The sequence below is a fragment of the Accipiter gentilis genome, chromosome 2 (genome assembly GCF_929443795.1).
Source record: "Accipiter gentilis chromosome 2, bAccGen1.1, whole genome shotgun sequence".
Lineage (NCBI taxonomy): Eukaryota > Metazoa > Chordata > Aves > Accipitriformes > Accipitridae > Astur > Astur gentilis.
Genome location: NC_064881.1, coordinates 37,307,780 through 37,327,770, shown reverse-complemented (window position 1 = coordinate 37,327,770; position 19,991 = coordinate 37,307,780). Strand labels below are relative to the sequence as shown.

General features: G+C 34.1%; 1 protein-coding gene across 3 annotated transcripts in view; it reads left to right on the top strand.

Annotated features, from left to right (window-relative positions):
* CSMD3 (CUB and Sushi multiple domains 3) overlaps nt 1-19,991 on the top strand; it is a 767,893-nt gene that overhangs the window by 535,345 nt on the left and 212,557 nt on the right. For all 3 annotated transcript variants that reach the window (XM_049824473.1, XM_049824463.1, XM_049824457.1), the window contains 4 exons: nt 5,037-5,228; nt 11,085-11,223; nt 13,424-13,611; nt 19,353-19,547. In XM_049824473.1, the coding sequence (XP_049680430.1) occupies nt 5,037-5,228; nt 11,085-11,223; nt 13,424-13,611; nt 19,353-19,547 (714 nt within the window). The remainder of the gene's footprint in view (nt 1-5,036; nt 5,229-11,084; nt 11,224-13,423; nt 13,612-19,352; nt 19,548-19,991) is intronic.

Sequence of the window (19,991 nt, the reverse complement as noted above, 5' to 3'; positions counted from 1 at the left end):
CTGAGCTTTTTGCTTGCTCTACAAATTTTTGTCAGGAATCATGAAGTTAGTAATTGGGGTGCCTGAATATATAATAGGAAAAAAAAAAAAAAAATCAGTTCTTGAACTGGAGTATACACATCATAAGTACAACAGTATAGATACTTCAAAAGGAGACAAAAAATAGGCTGAAGGTATATAATGAAAAGAAATATTCAAAAATAAACAGAATAAAGAGGCAAACAGAAAGTTGAGAAGGCAGTACAAAGCACAATTGTACCAAGACAATTGTAATAGAGATCCTCTCTGAAAACAAACAAACATACACAGTTTTTAACAGTAGTAATGATGGGCTAGAGCAGACATTACAGAAAGCTGTGATAAAGAAATTCAATTTGAATATATTGTTAATATATGTTTGCTCTCAAGAAATGGATTGGTTATATAATTACACACAGTACTGAGATTTTCCTTCTGCAGTTTCCTTCTTATATCATTATTTTTTAACCTTGCCCCCCAAAAAAGATATTTCTGTATTTGAGGATTCTTATTCTGACAATTTGATTTATCAAAAAACCAACCAAACAAAAAAGTCCATCTCCTTTTTGAGGCAAATATATGATGTCAAGTGAGTCAAAATTGAATTTATTATAACAAATTTATTCTTAAGATAGAGGTTACATGTCTAATATATATTATTCATACAGGATTTTTCTCTTAATGGAAAAAAGTTGACGTATCAGGACGATGTTTCCTTCTCTTCCATCACATGAGAACATTAAGTGTCTAAGACAGAAGTAGATGTTTCTCCCTTGTGATATTGACTGTAGAGGCGATCTGGGAAACAAGACTATTAATAAGACAACTAGCTTTCATATGGCCAAAATTAAGTTAAATGGATCTCACTCCTAATTAAGGAATTTGAATTTAGACACATGTTTACAAAGCAACATGGTTTTCAGGCATCATTTATTTACTTTAATCTCACTGTAAGTGTGGAACTGTGTTTGGATACCTTCTCCTAGTGTATTCTTTCAAAAATGAATTGAAAAAAAACCAGAAGATGAGAATGGTCTTTTTTTAGGAATTCTGTAATGTTCAGTTATTTCCACAACAAAATATGGGAACAGGTAAGAAAAATAAATAAATAAATATATAAACCTCTACCACCATTTAAAGTGACAATGAAATTAAAATGGCAGCTGAACTTTTGTATCTAAATCTGTTAGTTGCATTTGTTGAAATGCTCTGTAGACATATCTGTATATTGTGAAATGGAGGTGAGAGATACAAAACTGACTGGAATGCTTGCTCTCAACAACAGCAACAAAATATTGGAGATTTTTATATAGATATAAATTAAAAATGTAGAGCAAGAGATGTGTCAAAAACTTACCTATGTTTGACTTGTCCAGTATGCATACCTATCCAAGATTTTTTACCTATTTTTACCTAATCACATTCTAAAAGATTATGGGACAAATTATGCTAACTATTCTGAGTGAGTAGTTTTGTAGCTCTACAGCGTACTTGCACTGAGAAATCATCACTGGTTTATTATCCTGATGATGATATTGAAGATAATGTCACACATGTACATGAATAAATAAATCACAAATCATGTATTAGTAATATTATGGAGGTTTTTTTCTCTCTTTCTTAAAATGCCTCTTTAAAGTAGCATTTTAACAGAGAACATAGAAGCAAAATTTCCCAGAGATTTTAGAGAAGTCAGAACAAAATATTTACTGATTTATGAGAAAGTAAAAATGAAGATATCATTTCATGAATCCTAGTGCTTTTAATGGCATGTTAGGTTCTTTCCCTTTCTTACATTTTATTCATTAAGTATACATTAATTTATTTTTTATCAGCCTATTGAGGATTTCTGTATGACATTTCATGGTTGGTTCGAAAATAGTAGCTTACCTTGACTGTTTCATAAATCCTTCAGCTAGAACTGATACTCTTAATAGAGCCTTGCAAATTGACAGAAAAACGCTGAAGAATGAGAATTAGACTTTTAGAGATTAAGTACTTAAAAGCCTAAAATCTAGACTTAATAGCAATTTATCTACTTCCACTGTGGGAGCTGAGAACCTGTCTTTTGCATTCTAGCGGTATAATGCAAAAATCAGTCTTAAAGCAGTCCTTTTATTTTTAAAGGAAGTCTGTGTGTATTTAATATGAATTTGCAAAGTTAAAAAAACAGTCATAGAATAGTTTGTGTTGGAAAGGAACTCTGAAGACCTCTAGTCCATCTCCCTGGTCACAAAAGAGTCAAAGAGATCAGGCTGTTTAGGGCTTTGAATATCTCCAAGGCTGGAGATAACACAACGCCCCTGGAAATATTTTTCTGGTGTTTCACCACCCTTGTAGTGAACCATTTTTTTTCTTTTTTGCAGTTGGATTTTTGCTTGTTGCAACTTCTGAATGCTTTGTTTCTGCTTTTGCTGGATACTTTCAAGAAGAGTTTATTCTTTTTCTGCAAAGCTGCTTTCCAGCAAATTGGTTCTTGGGTCTGATTTGTCCCAGATACGGGATTTTGCATTTCATTTTTTGAACTTCATGAAGTTTCTTTCAGGCGTTTTCTCCAGCCTACTGAGGTCGCCCTAAATACCATTGTTACACTAGAGCATATCGACTGATCCTTCAGTGTCTGTAAACTTTCCAAGAGTTTAGTGTGTCCCATTGTCCCCATCTTTAATGAAGGTGTTGAACAATGTTGAAGTCGAGACCTGCCCCTGAGGGGCACTGCTGATAATCAGCTGCTGCCTGGGTTTTGGATCATGGGCACTCTTTGAGTCTGGCAGACCAGCCTGTTTTCCGCTCATTTCATAATCCACTTACCCAATCCATGTTTCACCGATTTGGCTACAGAGTCAAAAGAGCAAGAAGTAGGTTGGAAGAACATGCAAGTATGCAAGAAGGCCATTATACATGGCAAATAAGGAAAAGGTTATCAGTTTAGCATATATATCTCATAAATTTAATTTGTTAATTATTACTAAGTGTTTAAAAAAACCCAAATAGTTTGTATCAGGAACTTCAAATAGATCTGGGTGTCCCTTTATCTTCTTTTTCAGCCATATACAATTCTTTTGCAGAATGATACAATCTAGTAAGAACAATATGATGTACAGCTAATAACAAATTTTATAGCAACAACTTTCTCTCTTGAGCTCTTCAAGACTGATTACAAATTCTGTGTAAGTATGAGCCTCCATTCTTCTAGAATTGCTTTCAGGATGTTTTAAATAAGGCATAGGAGTGTTACTCTTGTTTATGGCAAGATTTGAGGCAGGTAGTATTTCAGTGGGCAGAACACAGTTTCTCTCCTATATGGACTGCTCTGACTGGCCAACACTAATCAAAATATGTAGCATGTTTTGTGTTCTTAGAAGGGAGGAATGCAGATTAATATGTGACTGCTACTTGCTTCAGTCTAAGTTTACCTTAAGGATTTCTTTTTTACTTCTGACCTAGGTTAACATTATGAACCTTTTCATATTTGATGAGATTTCACTCCAGTGTGATCTAGCTCCAGTATCTTATTCTCTTGCATGCAACATTTGCAAGATCTGCTAGTGTGGTGCAGTGAAATTTAGTAGTTGCATATGTTAGTATATTTTTTTCCAAATTAAAACCCAACAGTTTATTTTAAGATAAAAACAGGAGTCCTGATCATTGTGTCTGACACAGACATTTTAAAATCTTGCATGATCATATGAAAAAAAAAAACCTTTCATTTATTATGCAGTAGTTAATATGTTAAAGAAATATTTGTTTAATCTTCAAGGAATAACAAGGAGAAATTTCCCTAACTTCTGGTCATAGTGCTTTGGGGGGGGGGGGGGGGGGGGGGGGGGGGTGTGTCTGTGTGGTTCCCTTCCCCCCCCCCCCGAACTTCTTAATGTGGAAAAACAACCCCATAAAAAGCCCCATAACTTTATAGAGCTAAGTCTTTTATTTTATATTAAGTGTGTCTTAGAAGGCAAGATTCTTGGGCTTTTAGAGAAATAACCTAGTTAGACCAAGATTTCTTCTTCAAAAACATAGTAAATATATAAAACACACACATTTCAGATGAATACATTGCTGTCTTCTGGTGTTAGCTCCCCAGAAAGAGGGCATCTGAATTAAATCTTACTACTGCCACTTTGTGTTTATGTTACACAGATTGCTTAGCTCAGTGGGACTAGTTCCACAGGCAACTCTGACATTTGTTATTTATTTGTAATACATATAACACGTTGCAGTTCTGTAATGTAAGTAGGAAATCATATTTACTTAAATAAACAGTTGATATGCTTACTTTTCACATAAGCTTACTTATTTTGGTGCATAATATATTAAATAATGTTTTGATCATGATATGTTAAACCTAAGTAAAATATCTATAAATCTCTCATACTTGTAGTCATTGTGTTTGTGTGTGCAGTCTTAGTAATAATCTGTACTTACGCATTATGTGTAGCTCTATATTCTCTCAGACTAAGTCCATATTTTTTGTGTAAGTGATTTTTTTAATATTATTACAAAAGCCTAGCATGGTAGATATGTGCAAGGGTATAGATATGAGTGATCAATGAAATTCACTTCCAAATTTGCTACTAAATGTTATACCATACATACGTTTAAGAACTATAGAATTGTGGAGGATTGAAAATGTGTACAAGCATAGCTTATTGGACAACGTGAGGTTCTTAATCTATTCTTTCCGTTATTCATATTAAAAATTCCTCTAAGTTCGAAGTGCTGTGTCCAGCATACTAAGAAATCTTCTACTTTCCTTTTTACATACTGCAATGTTCAACAGAATTTTTTCAAAAAAAAGATTAAATGAAAAGTTAGACACTTTCGATAATTAAAGAAGGTGACAAAAATTAATAGTATAAAAGCAGCAGATTGTTACATGATTTTTCAAAATTTTAGAATTGAATAGGAAAATTTTGGATTTGCAGAGCTTTCTGATTAGAAAAATGTAACGGGGCAAAAATGGATTGAAAAGTTGACTTTTTTAAAAAATGCATTTTACTTTTTCCCTTTTCTGCTAGGTTCTGTAGCTACTGCCTGCCGTGATCCTGGTGTCCCCATGAATGGAACTAGAAACGGGGATGGAAGAGAACCTGGAGACACTGTCATTTTTCAGTGTGACCCTGGCTATGAACTGCAAGGAGATGAGAGAATAACCTGCATTCAGGTAGAAAATCGGTACTTCTGGCAGCCCAGCCCACCAGTCTGTATAGGTATGCAGAAGAAATCAAATAATGCTTTTCTAAATTTTGAAATTCTGGTGTAATGTATCACACTGCTCTAGGTACTTTCTTCGAAGAACAAATGCATACAAGTACTGCACATCTGATAAATTACTCTGTATAAAGCTCTGATAGGGATTACCAAAATCTTTCCTCTTTAGTTCTTAGTATAATAGTTCTCATCCTTTCCCTCTCAAGGCTGTGTCATTTATAATTTGATGAACTGTGACAGAGAGAGCAAGAAAGTCACTGTCAATGACGCTATTAGCTTTGTTTTAAACTTGAAAAATGGTGATAAGTGTGGAGGATTTGGTTAAAGTTCATATGCCCATACGTACAACATACCAGGCAGATGACCCAGTAAGTTTATAGATCAGGTAAAATTATGCAAGGGCTAAAGTAGGCTGCAACAGGAAAGAATGAGAAGATGGTAGACTAATTTCTCTGGCAGTCTTATTTTAGAAAGAACAACTTTTCATTAGTAAAAATTGTTACATACAGTTTGTTTTTTTAAATATTATCTCAGTCTCTAATGCTATTCTGATTAACGTAGCTCGTGTTAAATGGATTTTGAAAGCATTTAATGGGGGTAACTGAATCATGATGAAAAGTAATAAATTTTAAAAAATCTCTGGTAGATTGTAGCCTTCCAGCAATCTTTTCTGAGGCAATCCTAATCATTATCATTATTGATCTAGAAAATATCTAAGCTACAACTTCTAAAACCTGATGTAGAGGTAGAGTGATAAATAATCATGACGTTACCCATCTGGCTAGTTTGGTAAATAATGTAATGTTGCTTATTTCCAGTATGTTCTTTAATGCAGTCAAATGTGATAACATGATGTAGAATGATGAAAGATTTTGTCTCAGAGGACAGCAGCTGCTGACCTGAAATTCCCTAAGGGTTCTGACACGTAACCTGTTAAATAGGATCTGCAAGTTTGATGGTGCAGAAAAGAAAGAAAATGGGCCACTCCAAGGAAGGGCAAGTGGAAGAATATTGGATAGGCCAGTTGCAGCAGTATTGAGTCACATCATTATGAGATACTGTGCTTACTGTCCTGTCCAAAACAGAACTTCCTGAAAGGAGTGTCTGAAAGGAGGGGGGTAAAAGAAGGGCACCTAAAATAATCAGACAAGAGCCCTTGGGCCCAGAGTGGTGTAGAGTGGGCTCTGCAACTATGAGAACATCAGCTCCAGAAAGGCATTCTTCCTGCTTGGCTATCCCTGTTAGTCTGGTATGGGGCAAACACTGCAGTGAGGAACTAGCCAGAGACAACTGCTAGGAGCACTTGTACAGCTTTCAGATGGTCTCTTGTCTTCAAGAAACTTAACTTGACCTTAGTTGTTACAAAATAAAATCTGCATCCTATTTACCTATGCACACACCCACACCCACACACACCATGCCTGTCTGCAGACATACATTTGCAAACATGTTTCAGTGCTGACCTGGTGTCTGTGGCTATTCTACTTAACACATCAAAGTGTTATTTTCTCTGGTCTTACTCTCCTTACTATGCCCTCCTGTGTAGTGTGAGTGTATGGCCTTTAGGACAAGAACTGTTTACACTATTTGCTGGAAGACTGCAGAAGAGAAATATTTTATTGCTCATCTCTTATTATTTTTATATGCCTAAATATGTATCTAATAATAATGATAATTGAATATCTGTAGGTGTTTAAGGGAAAAAGTAAAAGAAATTATAGAGGTCTAGGAACAGGCCTTATGAATGTATTATAACATACTGGTCTTATTTGATATTGCTGGTTTAAAAATATTTTTTCGACTGAAAAATAATTACACTATTCAGTGCTAGCAGTTTTAATCATTATCAATACTGAGTTGATGATATTATTAAATAGTTTAAATGTAGACACTCACCTGTCATTCTGTTCTTAGTACACTGTAAATACACATGCACTTGTTTTCTTAACTGCATGCATCCATTTACATAATACTTGTAATTTCCACACTTTATGCACAAACGCCTACTGTACATCGAGTAGCAAGAATGCTTATTATGATGATTTATTGGCTAAATATCAGGCATGAAGTTATTTTGTATTGATTTCCTATAATGATACATTTTTGAGGAATATGAGCTGCTAATAGACTAAAGTAGGGTGTGCAAATCTTGGCTTGAAGCCCAAAGATTTCAGAATTGTCTGTTGTGGTTCAGTACACTCTGAAGGTCATCAGGTTTTTTTCCAAATATATTCACTTATGTTGTTTCCATGCCTGTAAATCAAAATTGTACAAGGCTTACTCTACACGTAATTTTAACATGATCATGGTTTATCAAAGTCTTAGAAAAAATAATCACTTTGATGGAAGAATAAGAGGCAGGGATAATTCCTGAGGTGTATTGTTGTAGCATGTTCTAGACTTAACTTTATTAGTTCTTTTTACTCCAAAGTGTCTTCTTGAACCTTCCAATTATTAATGCTCAAAACTAGGTAAATGTACTTGTTAATTGTTCTTACCTGTGGGACTGCCTTGGTTGTTTAGATTCCTTCAGTCTTGCCTGTAACACAGTTTTAAGAACGTCTTGATTTTAAAGGTAATAACAATGGGAAAATTACAAACAGCTAAATATTGATTCAACTTTTTGAATGAATGATGAAAATTAGAGATTCTTCTATACTGAAGATATTCTGACAAACTATAAATTTGAGAATACGTCTCTGCCAAAAGGCAGTCCTTTGGCTTATGCCTGTGGTGCCCAAAATAACTAAGTCTTTTCCATTCCAAAGGCTTCACAGATCCAATCTTGTTTAGATACCAGAATCTTAAATGATGGTATTCACTTAGTTTGCTCAAGGATACCATTAAAACTACTGGCATGGAAAATGTCATTTTAGGATTCAGGTTTACTGTACATTTAGGTGAAGTAAGGACTGTCTCCCAGAAGTTTCAGACTTTCTTCAGAAATTCATAGGTTGTTGTTTTTTTGGTTCTTTTTTTTTTTAATTGCGGCTTGGTTTTGTCTGTTTCTATTGCTTTGTTTTAACCAAAGTCTTGGTTTCCATTTTTATATCTATGGAAAAGTTTTTTGTAAACAGTGAATTCCAGTGGTGCTTTCCTCAGAATAGGATCTATATGACACTAATGCAAAGGAAAATTTCAGCAGTTATTTCATATTTCAATTCATATTACGATTATTTAAATGTATCTTCAGACTAGATACAAGGAAGAAATTTTTTATGATGAGGGTGGTGAAGCACTGGAACAGGTTGCCCATAGAGGTTGTAGATGCCCCATCCCTGGAAACATTCAACGTCAAGTTGGATGGGGCTCTGAGCAACCTGATCTAGTTGAAGATGTCCCTGCTCATTGCAGGGTGGTAGGACTAGATGACCTTTAGAGCTACCTTCCAACCCAAACAATTCTATAATTCTATATTTAATATCTCTTATTTAAAAAAAACAACAAAAAAACCCCAAAAAACTAATGAAACCATACATTCTCTTTCTTTTGTTAAGATGTAATTCAGTGAATAAATAAATACATAAAAGCCAGAAAGTTCTGGAGTAGTACTTTGTTGCCCTCCAGAAAAATTAAATACATTTTAGATTAAAAAAAACCCAACCTGTACTTGCTTCCATAGAAACAATGAATACTAAGATCATCATACAGACAGTCTGGCACAGTGCTTGCTTACTACTGTGTCTACACAGAGGTTTATAAAGACAGGTTGACATAACCTGCATCTAGTTTTCACTGTGTAATACATCAGAAATACATTTTTCATAGTGTATTGACATTTGAGTTTCTTTCTAGATGGGCTATTGTATTTGTTCAGTCTTAGGTCTTGTGTCTAATACTATAAAAGATAGGTGTTCTTTAAACTTTGTTTTCAAAGCTGGTCTGCCCTCAGTTAAAAACAAAGTTATGACACTTCATAATAACGTTGCACAGATTAAATTCAGAAAATTATGGATTCTGAATCACACAAAAATTTAATTCAAGCACACAGAAAAAGAAATAACTTTAGAGAATATAGTAAACTGGAAACATCACCTAATAACATTTTTTGTCTTTCATTGGCTTTCTCAACTTACTCTCTAATGAATTAAAAAGTAAAATAATCTGAAACTGCTGTATCGGAGGAAAATTCTACCTGGGAGATATTTTACAAAGTTGAAGATTAATGGGGTTTTTGTACTGATGTTAATTGTATAGCTTGAAATAAAATACATTTTGACTGTCCAACTTCATGTACTTTCCATTTATTCCCTGGAGAGTCTTTCTGATTATCAGCTAGACCTTGGGAAGGATTAAATGAAAGAACCAGTCTCACTGTAACCAGAAACAGTAACTGCTAGTGTGTGCAAATGACAGTAAGTAGATAAGAAAGAAGCTACTAATATGCAGATATTCTAATAACTTAACAGAGAACTAAAGTAAATCAAGACCACATTAGGAAAGTATGGATGCAGACATTGGCAGAAAGTAGTCTGGAACAAGAACAGAAAAGTTTGAGTTAACATCTTTGTATCATCGTATATAGGCTCAGGGTGCCTCATAAAATATCATCAGACTGATATAATCTAGGGGTCATTTCAGTGAAGCTTGGTTACAGTGAATAACCTTAACGTCCTTGTTGGCACTCTTTACATTTTCATTCTTAAGATATGCAAATAGTGCAGCCTGAACCATTAAAGTACTTCAAGAGCATGAATATATAGGATTATACGGAAGAACACTAGTTCCAGGTGATGAGCAGCCTTTACATTCCATACAACCTCGCAGTTCCTCTTTTTGCACAAACTTTTAGTTCAGCAAGATAGAAAGTTACAATGTCTTCTTTTACAGTTAAAGGAAGCATATTTTTTGTGATAATTTCATCTTACTTTGTTTCAGAATTGTAATAAATAACATTAAATAAAAGATGCTTCTGGTTAGAAACAAAACCAATTTTTAATCTTGTGAGGAAAAGAAATAGCCATTATTATCCTTATTATAAAACTAAGTAAAAAAACTAAGTAAACTTCTTTCTTTGGTACTGCAGAGGATCACTTTGCAGAATTAAATTTTGCAAAATGATAAGACTTTATAAATCTTATCCAGAATATCCTAAATTTAATAAAATTTAAGTTCTTTCAAAAAAAGTCTTTAGAAAATATGCTTATTCTCTTGTTCTTATGTGAAGTCTCAGTTAAAGAATGCTGAAGTACAAAACTTCATGAGGGTAGTGATATTTTCATTCTTTTAATTAAGTATTTACATTTCTGGACCACAAACACACATTTAGGAGCGCCAAAATCACACAGAGAAATGTGTTTGTTTTATTTGGCCTGTGCTTGGAAGATACTCTATTTATCTCTGAGTTTGAAAACTGCAATTACTAGAATGTTTTTGTTGAATTTCATTTATATTGTATCAGTCTTGATCCAAATTACAAATCAGTGCTGGCTGGTGAAAATGCAGGTAGTTGCATTATCAGTGCAAGTAGATGGTATTTCATAACCTAAGAAGCTTCTTTTAGAATGCCTTTAACAAGAAGTAGAAAGTGGAAAGCCTATCCAGTCAAGTTTTTTTTATGTCTGCAGCCAGAGCATTTTGCAAGTTCACAGTATTTTCAGAAAAGCTTTGTTACACTGTTATGCAAGCAAATAAAAGGACACAGAGTTCAAAAACAAGTGCTTCACTTAATATTACTAGTATTTGTGTAAGGAGGAATGTGAATACATTTTTTGTTTCTATTAAAGCTTTGTAAATACTTCACTTGTTTCTTGTTTAACTTTTAGAGGACATTAAATGTCAGTGAACAGATTGCTGGCACTTGCTTCTTTTTCTCTTACCTTGTTTCCTCAATTCCAATTTATTTTTATTCACAGCTCCCTGTGGAGGAAACTTGACTGGCTCATCAGGTTTTATACTTTCACCAAACTTCCCTCATCCTTATCCCCACAGCAGAGATTGTGACTGGACTATCACTGTTAATAATGATTATGTTATATCATTAGCATTTATCAGGTAAACTGCTTCTTGCTTGTAATTTTTAAAGTCAGGTATGTAACTTTATTATTGGCAGTTGTTCAGAGCTATGTAGGGTAACATATGTATACTTAATATAACTATCAAAGTGATTACTAATTGTTACCTTTGTCAGCAGTGACAACAAATTCATCAGAGTATTCAATACACATAGAGGTGAAGCTGGGGAGCTCATTGCTCCTGTTCAATTAAAAGCACTCTCAGTTTATACCAACTAACGTGGAAGTGGATGGTGCTCAATTTACCAAGATTGTCTTCCTGAAAAGGCAGCATAGAGTAACTCACTGAATTGTCCCCAAGCCAGGAGGATGGGCTTTAATGATGAAGCCTATTGATTCATAATATTTTGTATAAGATACTTACCTGCTATTTCAGCAAAATTTCAAAAGTAGTATTTAAATCTAATTTTATTAGTCTATATCATTCCAGGACATTTCAACAGGATACTTCCTTTTGTTCTGGTTATTAAATAGAATTGGTTTAGCATTTTCCTTTATCACAATGCAAGATTAAATTGAGATTAATAGAATCCACAGAGGAACTTCTGCTGTCTGCATTGTATGTAAACCATAAAGTAAATTAATATACATATTATTTGTGAAAAATATGCATCCCAACTGGGGCCTATGATGATGTCACAGAAAAGTTTAAAATTGTGCTTGTAATGTCCCATGAAATTTAAGTCCTTCTTATGCTGGATATTCTCTAATAGTGGCTTTATAGTTCTGATCAGTGATAACGTGATTACTTGTTTAGTGATGTAGGTCATACAGTTGCCTATTGTCAGTGCTTAGTGATATAGTATGTGTTTTGAAGAATTCCTTCCAAGCAAATGAATCACTCAATTATATTTACATAATTAACAATATGAATATTTTGTTGGTGATTGCAGAATGCTGAAAAGTTGCTAAGCAACTTTCTACTGTGCAGTAGTACTTTTTTTCTTTTGTTTGGTGAAATATCATGAAGTCAAAATATTTAAGAATATTCTGCTCTATATATTGTACAATTAGATGTAAGAGATCTCCATCTTAGAGTACAAACAATATGTTACAACGTGACTCAATATAGTATGTGAACAGTTTCTAGATCCCAAATATTGCCAAGTTGTTTTTAAAATCTGGACAATTGCTATGATTCTTGACAGAAGCTGACAAGCTTAGTCTTGGTCAAAGTATATTGCATACTTACTAAGACTTGCCTCACTTATGACACACAGACTGTTCCAGGGTGAAAAAAACCCCCTTCCTGTATAAACCAAACTCTGGATACTCCACTGAGTACTGTTAAATATGCCTTTGAGTGCGACTTACTGTAGCTAAACATTTTAAACTCAAGATAAACTATGACACTTTAAAAATTGAAGCTGTTGACATTTGACTGTTGCATTTCTTTTGTAAGAAAATATTTTTTAAATAATCCAAATGTTTAAAAATATTTTCCCTAAAGAAACTGTATCAGTTCTTCAATGCCTACATTTATTTTAATCAGAAGTGTCAAGTAGAGACAAAATAATTCTAGTGGTTGGATTTTCATTCTTTTACTAACAATCTTTTTTTAAACTTTTTTTGTACAGAGACAGTCTTGTAAGTAAATTTGGTTAACTCTCTGCCCTTAACTAATTAACTAATTAGTTAATTAAGTATAGTTACATAATTAACTAAATTAAATTGTTAAAATTAACTAAAATTAAGTTCAAAAGAAAAGGTGAGGTTTCAATACTACACCTTTTCATTTAAACTGTTTATAGGAAAAAATGCTTCTTAGGGTTACTGGAAGATCATCCTCTGGCTGTGTGAAAGTGTTCAATCTGACTGGAAGCTGTGTACACTCTACTCTGCAGCTGACTGCATTATATCATAAAGCATTTTTGCTAAGGGTTCCAGTAGATCTATGTTTATTTCTCTAAAGCTTTAAAAATATTGTTATTAATTTTTATCTATTTAAGATGGGTTTTTGTTTGGGTTTTTTGGTGGCCAGTAGCAAAATACCATTTTAAGCAGAGAACCAATAAATAAAGTATTTCTGTTGTTTTCTAATAAAACACTTCTACAGACCATTATTCTAACAGTGGAGGGTTTTTTTTTTTCCTTTTATGAAAACAGTGATTGTAAACTTTTAAGAGTGAAAATGTTAGGCAAAGCATATTCTATCTAATATTTCTCTTTTTTTTCTACAGCTTCAGTATAGAACCAAATTATGATTTTCTTTATATCTATGATGGGCCAGACGGTAATAGCCCACTGATTGGGAGCTTTCAAGATAGCAAGCTGCCAGAGAGGATAGAAAGCAGTTCAAATAACATGCATCTGGCTTTTCGGAGTGATGGATCTGTTAGTTTTACTGGATTCCATCTAGAGTACAAAGGTAAATAAAATTATTTTTCATTTCTATTAAAAAAATTCACTGCATAAGCATAAATTTTAATGTGTTTGAATTTCTCATAGTTCTCTGCCTGGTGATGTTTTCAGTTTGCCTAAGAGTATGATAAATGTGTATTTAGCTATACATACAAAATATAATCTTATAAGGGTACTAATTTAAGATAAAGCTTCTAATACGATTTCATTTAGATGATACATGATAAGGTTAAATGTATGATTCCAAAGGAAAAAAAAATCAGGCAGCAGTTTACAGGTTTCAAAAATGTTGCAGCAACAAAACTTCACAGCATATATACAACTTTTTTCAAGAATATAATTATTTTTTTTTTCCTTTACATAGTAGGGCATGTTGGCATGTATGCATTTAAGATCTTGTAAGATGAAATGATGTGCTAGAATCTAGGAAACCAATAGTGAAAATGAAAAAATATTTTGGCTAGGCCTTTGTATGATAGGCCATGGTAGAGCTATCTACCTGTGTCAGACAGATCTCTCTGAGGTCATAACACAGTAAACAAGAAGATACAGACTTCTAAAATTCATAATCAATAGTAGCTTTCATAACTGCCTCTGTGTGGCTGAAGAAACAGAAATATTTGATATTAAATGATGAAAATACCCAATAATCTGTAAAGACAGCCTGGGGGAAAATACGGAAGTTGCTGGTATAGGGGCAATACATCCTAACCTCCCTGGATTTATTTTCTTCTGCATTTATTCTGAAAGCAAATAGTAAATGCAAAAGTATACAAGGGAAGGACTGATGCATTTGTTGCTTTGGCAAACCCACAAAGTTTGAAGTTCCATAACATTGGAGGTACCCAGTGTCCTAGGTACTTGGACGTACTATCCTATGCACTCTGCCACTCATAACTGTCCAGCCTCGGGGCAGATCTCTGTGTGGTATTCTTAAATATTTGTTTAACCTTAAACAGGACCAGAAACACATTCAGGAGACATAGCAGTAGGAACATGGTGGTTTGAAAATCCCAAGGATGTTCAAAATTCTCAGGAGCTATTGTAACTAGCCTGGAGGAGAAGAGGAGGATGAAGGAGAAAGGGAAGGTGAATGAGCAGGGGAAGGTGTCTCCCCTTGTCTCACAGATTGGCTCTCCAAGGAGAAAAGATAAAGGGTTTAATTATTAATAGTTTTCAAGATATGATTCCCGAAGTACGGAGATGACGGCAATGCTGAGTACAAATACCAGATTAGTCTCATGACCAGTAATTTTATCATATCATAAGCCAGCATTACACAGTACATCAAAATGATAACATTAACCCAGTCCCCAGAGGTGATAAACAGCACAACAGGGAACATAACACAGTAAGTAAAGTGTTAGATAACACAACTCTGAGAACAAGCGCAACAACTCTGAGAGCAAATAATCAACACTGTGACCAGCGACTATTAAACTAATATAATGAATGCTAATAACAAATTTGTTTTAACATGCTTTGGTCAGATCTGTTGTTATCTCAATGCTTTGTGCCCCTCATTGGCCCTGCTTTGCATGGGGGTTGTGCTACATCTCTTCCAACCTGAATTGTTGTGATTCAATGAACTTACCTTTTTCACACAGATTGTAGCAGTTGCAGTTGTGTCCTATATGTACACTAATCCTATTTTAAGTGGAAGTAGTACTCAAGTTTTACTTCATTAACAGGCTATATTTTTCAGGTACAAATCTCTGACCTGACCCATGTGTCAAGTCTGGTCTGCAATCATGTTTCTGGTTGGGTTTTGTTCTTCCTTTCCTCCCTCTCTTACTTTGTCTCTTATAATGGAGGAGCAGCTTATTAGTTCTAATAAGTGCTCTGGAGAATAATTATGAAATGTTTGCTATGGTTAGATCTGTCTAATGTTCTCTCTAAGAAGCTTTGTGGCTTATGCTTATGGCTTTGTTCTCTTTGAGACTTACAGATGGAGTAGTAAATCATCAAGTTCTGGACAAAGCACCTGCTTCTCTTGGCTTTCAATGTTGTTTTCCATGTGCTGAGTTACTAGTTTTCTAGAGGGTTTTGGCATCATTACTATATGTTAGCCAGCAGAGTCTTCCTTGTTGAAGTTGAGATTGCAGCAGCACATATCGCTACCTGTTTTCAGCCTGTATTTCACAAGCCTTAATTGATCCAGTGGTATGCCAAAATTATCAGAGAAGTAATTGCTGTTTTTCTTCAAGCTTGTTGTAAAATTTTATTATGGGCAAAAGGAATTTACACCTAGTATGCACAGCCAAGAATACTGTAACTCTAATCTTAACTGTCTAATGAAACAATTATTTTTAGTCCATACCTAATTATTACAGAAAATAATTTAAAAAATAGTACTACAGAAAAATGTCTTCATAACAATACACCTAAAATTGTAGCAGACACACTCTCCAGCATTTTCATTGATGTTCTGCTAAACCTGCCACTGCCCTTCTGTGTTTTCAGTTTAATGATACTACTATTCTTGAGAAAGAAAGTGGAAGGGCTACAGGGGTCATCAGTGTCTTTAGTTCTTCGGTTGGAGCAATATGACATTGATGGTGAAGCACTTTTCCTCCTGTCTCCTGAGAGCATTTCTATTTTATTCTTATAAATTTGCTAATACAGTCTTCTTAGTTGTTCTTTTATTCACTGGTTCTCAGCTAGACCTGACGAATCCTTTTGCCACGTTTGACTTCATTCTTCATATATTGTAGTGTAGTATACTGACTTTCTTTACAAGTTCACTTAGCAGCTACTTCAGATTTGCAAAAGTAGTTTGAAGCTGCTAAGTATTTAAGGCTTCAGTATTTTTCAGAATAGTTATTAAGAAACTGTATTTCTCTAGTGACATTGTTACTGTTTAGTCAGCAACTTCAGGAGTCTGTCACAACTGTACATTTGGGGAAAAGAAAATTACAGGGCTGTAATTTTTCCCTAGAGAAAATTCATGCTGTGACAGATTGTGTCTTTCCTCAGTTTTTGATTTATGCACCAGACATAGTAGGTTACTTTATCTTCATCTCTCTTTAATTTCTCATGTAGTAATAATATCTACTTTATCCAAGGATCTGCTAGAGTTATGAAACGTTGATTTCTTGTCATAAACTCAAGAATGGTGGTCTCAGAATATCAGTTGTATATCAATGCAAATATATAATCAGTTCAGTAAGAAGAAAAAAGGTTTTCTTGCTATGGTCAAAATGTTAGTTATAATCCTAAATTAAGTGATCCTTTCTTATCTCTTTTTTTAACTTTTTTTTTTTTTTAATTTGAGAATTTGGACTTGAAAAAATTTCAGTTTGCCCTAAAGTCTGCCAGACTTCTCAGGTGACAGTGTAGTTGGCTTACATAATAATTATTAATATCTATGTGATAACTTACAGGCTTTCTAGTAAATTATATCTTTTAACTTTTGATTTTCCACCCAAATTTTTGAATGTGAATGTTACAAAAAATTTAGCCTTTCTTTTTGTAATGTCACACTGTATTTTGAAGCCTCACCATTCAGAGCAGGAGGCAGATGTTACAGGCACCACACTACAACTACTAAATGAATCAGTGTGGATATCAAATACCTGTTCTTAATAATTAACTATGTGATGTAACTATTACTTGTTATTGTACTGTTTATAATATCAAAAGCATGCTCTCTAGATTAGATATGCAAATTCTAATAAATTGTTAATCACATTAGGAGACCCTCATGTTCTTTAGGAAGATGTGAAGTTGAAATTTCAAAACAATTATTCTGTGTTTCCATCTTTAAATATAAATGTACGTTTATGGTTTTGCAATGTAATTCTTTCTCTCCTCTCAGAAATACTACAACAGGAAAATGGCCTTAGGGGATCAAACTAACAATCTACTTCATTCATTAGCTTGTCTCTAGTAGTGACCAATAGCTGATATGTGGCTAAACTATATAAAAGTCAAATATATAATACTTTCTCCCTATTATCTGTAAGTTTTCAGAAACTTTAGTTTAGGTACTGCCAGAATCAGATAAAGTGTCTTTGTATTTAAAGCTCTTAAATAGCTTTCCAGGAATTTCAAAGCTCTTACAGTCTTTTGGCAACTGTACCTGCCTGTAGCAGAAAGTTCCATAGTGCAAATATGCCTGGTAAAAAGTCACATCTTTTGATGTATTAGAAAGTTGGCACAGATCTAGCAGAAAATGAATAAGTGTTCCCTATTGATCTTCACAAGACCCTTAAATGGTAAAGAAGAAAATCTGAAATTTCTGTCTTCTGCTTGGTAAAATAAATTACTCCAAACTCCATCCTGCATAGCACAACATCATCTGCTTCATTCCAGCTTCTACCATTTCGTAATACGTTTACTGTTTTTTCCTTAATGGAAAAAAATTGCAAATTTTTCCAAAATGTTTACCTTTTTTCCCCTTCTACATAGTAATGTTGTTAATTAGACGTGCCAAGTGGTTATTTTTCTGCAGTTCCTTATGTCTTAGATATTAAACACACTGGTATTCACATTATAGAAGGAAGAGGGAAGCAAAGATATGCATGCATTTGGATTTATTTCAATATTTTGAAACAAATAGCTATAAAAAAACAAATAAAGGAGATAAATTTAAGGAATATATTCATGCTTTGTCCTCCAGTGAGGAAAAAAAAGCTGTATGAAAATATATCAGTGTATCATATGGACAGATAGAGATACTTATTTGGAGTTTATTTATTTTGAAGAAATTCTTGTTTGCATACTTTTTAGTTTGTAACAAACTACTTCTATTTGTTTCCTCCTGTCATGGTTTAATCCCAGCTGGCAACTAAGTAATATACAGCTGCGCGCTCACTCCCCCCCACAGTTTGATGGGGGAGAGAATCAGAAGAGTAAAAGTGACAAAATTTGTGTGTTGAAACACAGTTCAATAGGTAAAGCAAAAGCCACGCACGCGAGCAAAGGAAAATAAAGAATTGATTCACTATTTCCTATTGGCAGGCAGGTGTTCAACCATCTCCAGGAAAGCAGGGCTCCATCACACATAATGGTGACTTGAGAAGACAAACACCGTCACTCCAAATGTCCCCTCCTTCCTTCTTCTTCCCCCAGCTTTATATGCTGAGCATGACGTCCTGTGGTCTGGAATATCCCTGTGGTCAGTTGGGCTCAGCTGTCCCAGCTGTGTCCCCTCCCAACTTCTTGTGCACCCACAGCCTGCTTTCTGGTAGGGTGGGGTGAGGAGCAGAAAAGGCCTTGGCTCTGGGTAAGCACTGCTCAGCAGTAACTAAAACATGCCTGTGTTATCAACACTGTTTTCAGCACAAATCCAAACCAGCCCCACACTAGCTACTATGAAGAAAGTTAACTCCGTCCCAGCCAAAACCAGCACACATCCACTTACCAGTTTTCCAACCACAGATTTTAAAACTAGGATGTGTCTTACCTACTGGAACAGAGTCCATATATCTAACTTAATCTAAGTAACTACATCATTAGTCACAGCGAACTCTGGAAAAACAGTTCTCATAATGAAGCTCTATAGATATTATCTAGGAAGAATATAGGAGACATGGTTTTGGTCATTATAGAGTAATTTGTACAGTCTCTAAAATGGAGAGAGAACATTTGATTTAAAATGGAAGGATTCTTAAAAAAAAAATTAATAAAAAATAAAAGGAGCATTATTTGTCTACAGGGTACTCAAGACCTTGAGACAACTCCAGAAAATATTTGTAATGTTTTAGATTATATTCAGAATTATGTTTACATTTATTTCCTCTATAGCAAAGCTTCGTGAGTCTTGCTTTGATCCTGGAAATATAATGAATGGAACAAGACTTGGAATGGATTATAAACTGGGGTCCACTGTCACATATTACTGCGATGCAGGGTATGTCCTTCAAGGATATTCTACACTAACATGTATCATGGGAGATGATGGAAGACCTGGATGGAACAGAGCCCTGCCCAGTTGTCATGGTAAGAGCAGTTTTTCATTTATTATAGTTGCTGTTATTATTATTCTTGCTCTGTCATATGGAAAAAACAGGTACAAAATTAGAAGAAGCCATTTTAATAAACTTCTCTTTTAGGACAAAGCCCTTTTCAATGATAAATTTAATAAAAAGAACATATTTAGTAACTCAGGATAAATATTGTTTCAAGTTTTTAATAACATTGGATAAATAGTGCTACAAGTTAATACTGCAAATAGAGGTTGATAGTAATGTCATCCTCTATGCCGTCCTGTATTCTTGAATTAGCAAATTTACAGCAGAGTATAGAGATATGTAACATATATATTTATTTAAACGGAGCACTAGATATAGTCATATATATGTTTGTTTCTTTTTGTTATTACTGGTTTTTAAACAACGTAAGTGAAATATTTTGTATATACAACATTACATCATTTAACCTGTT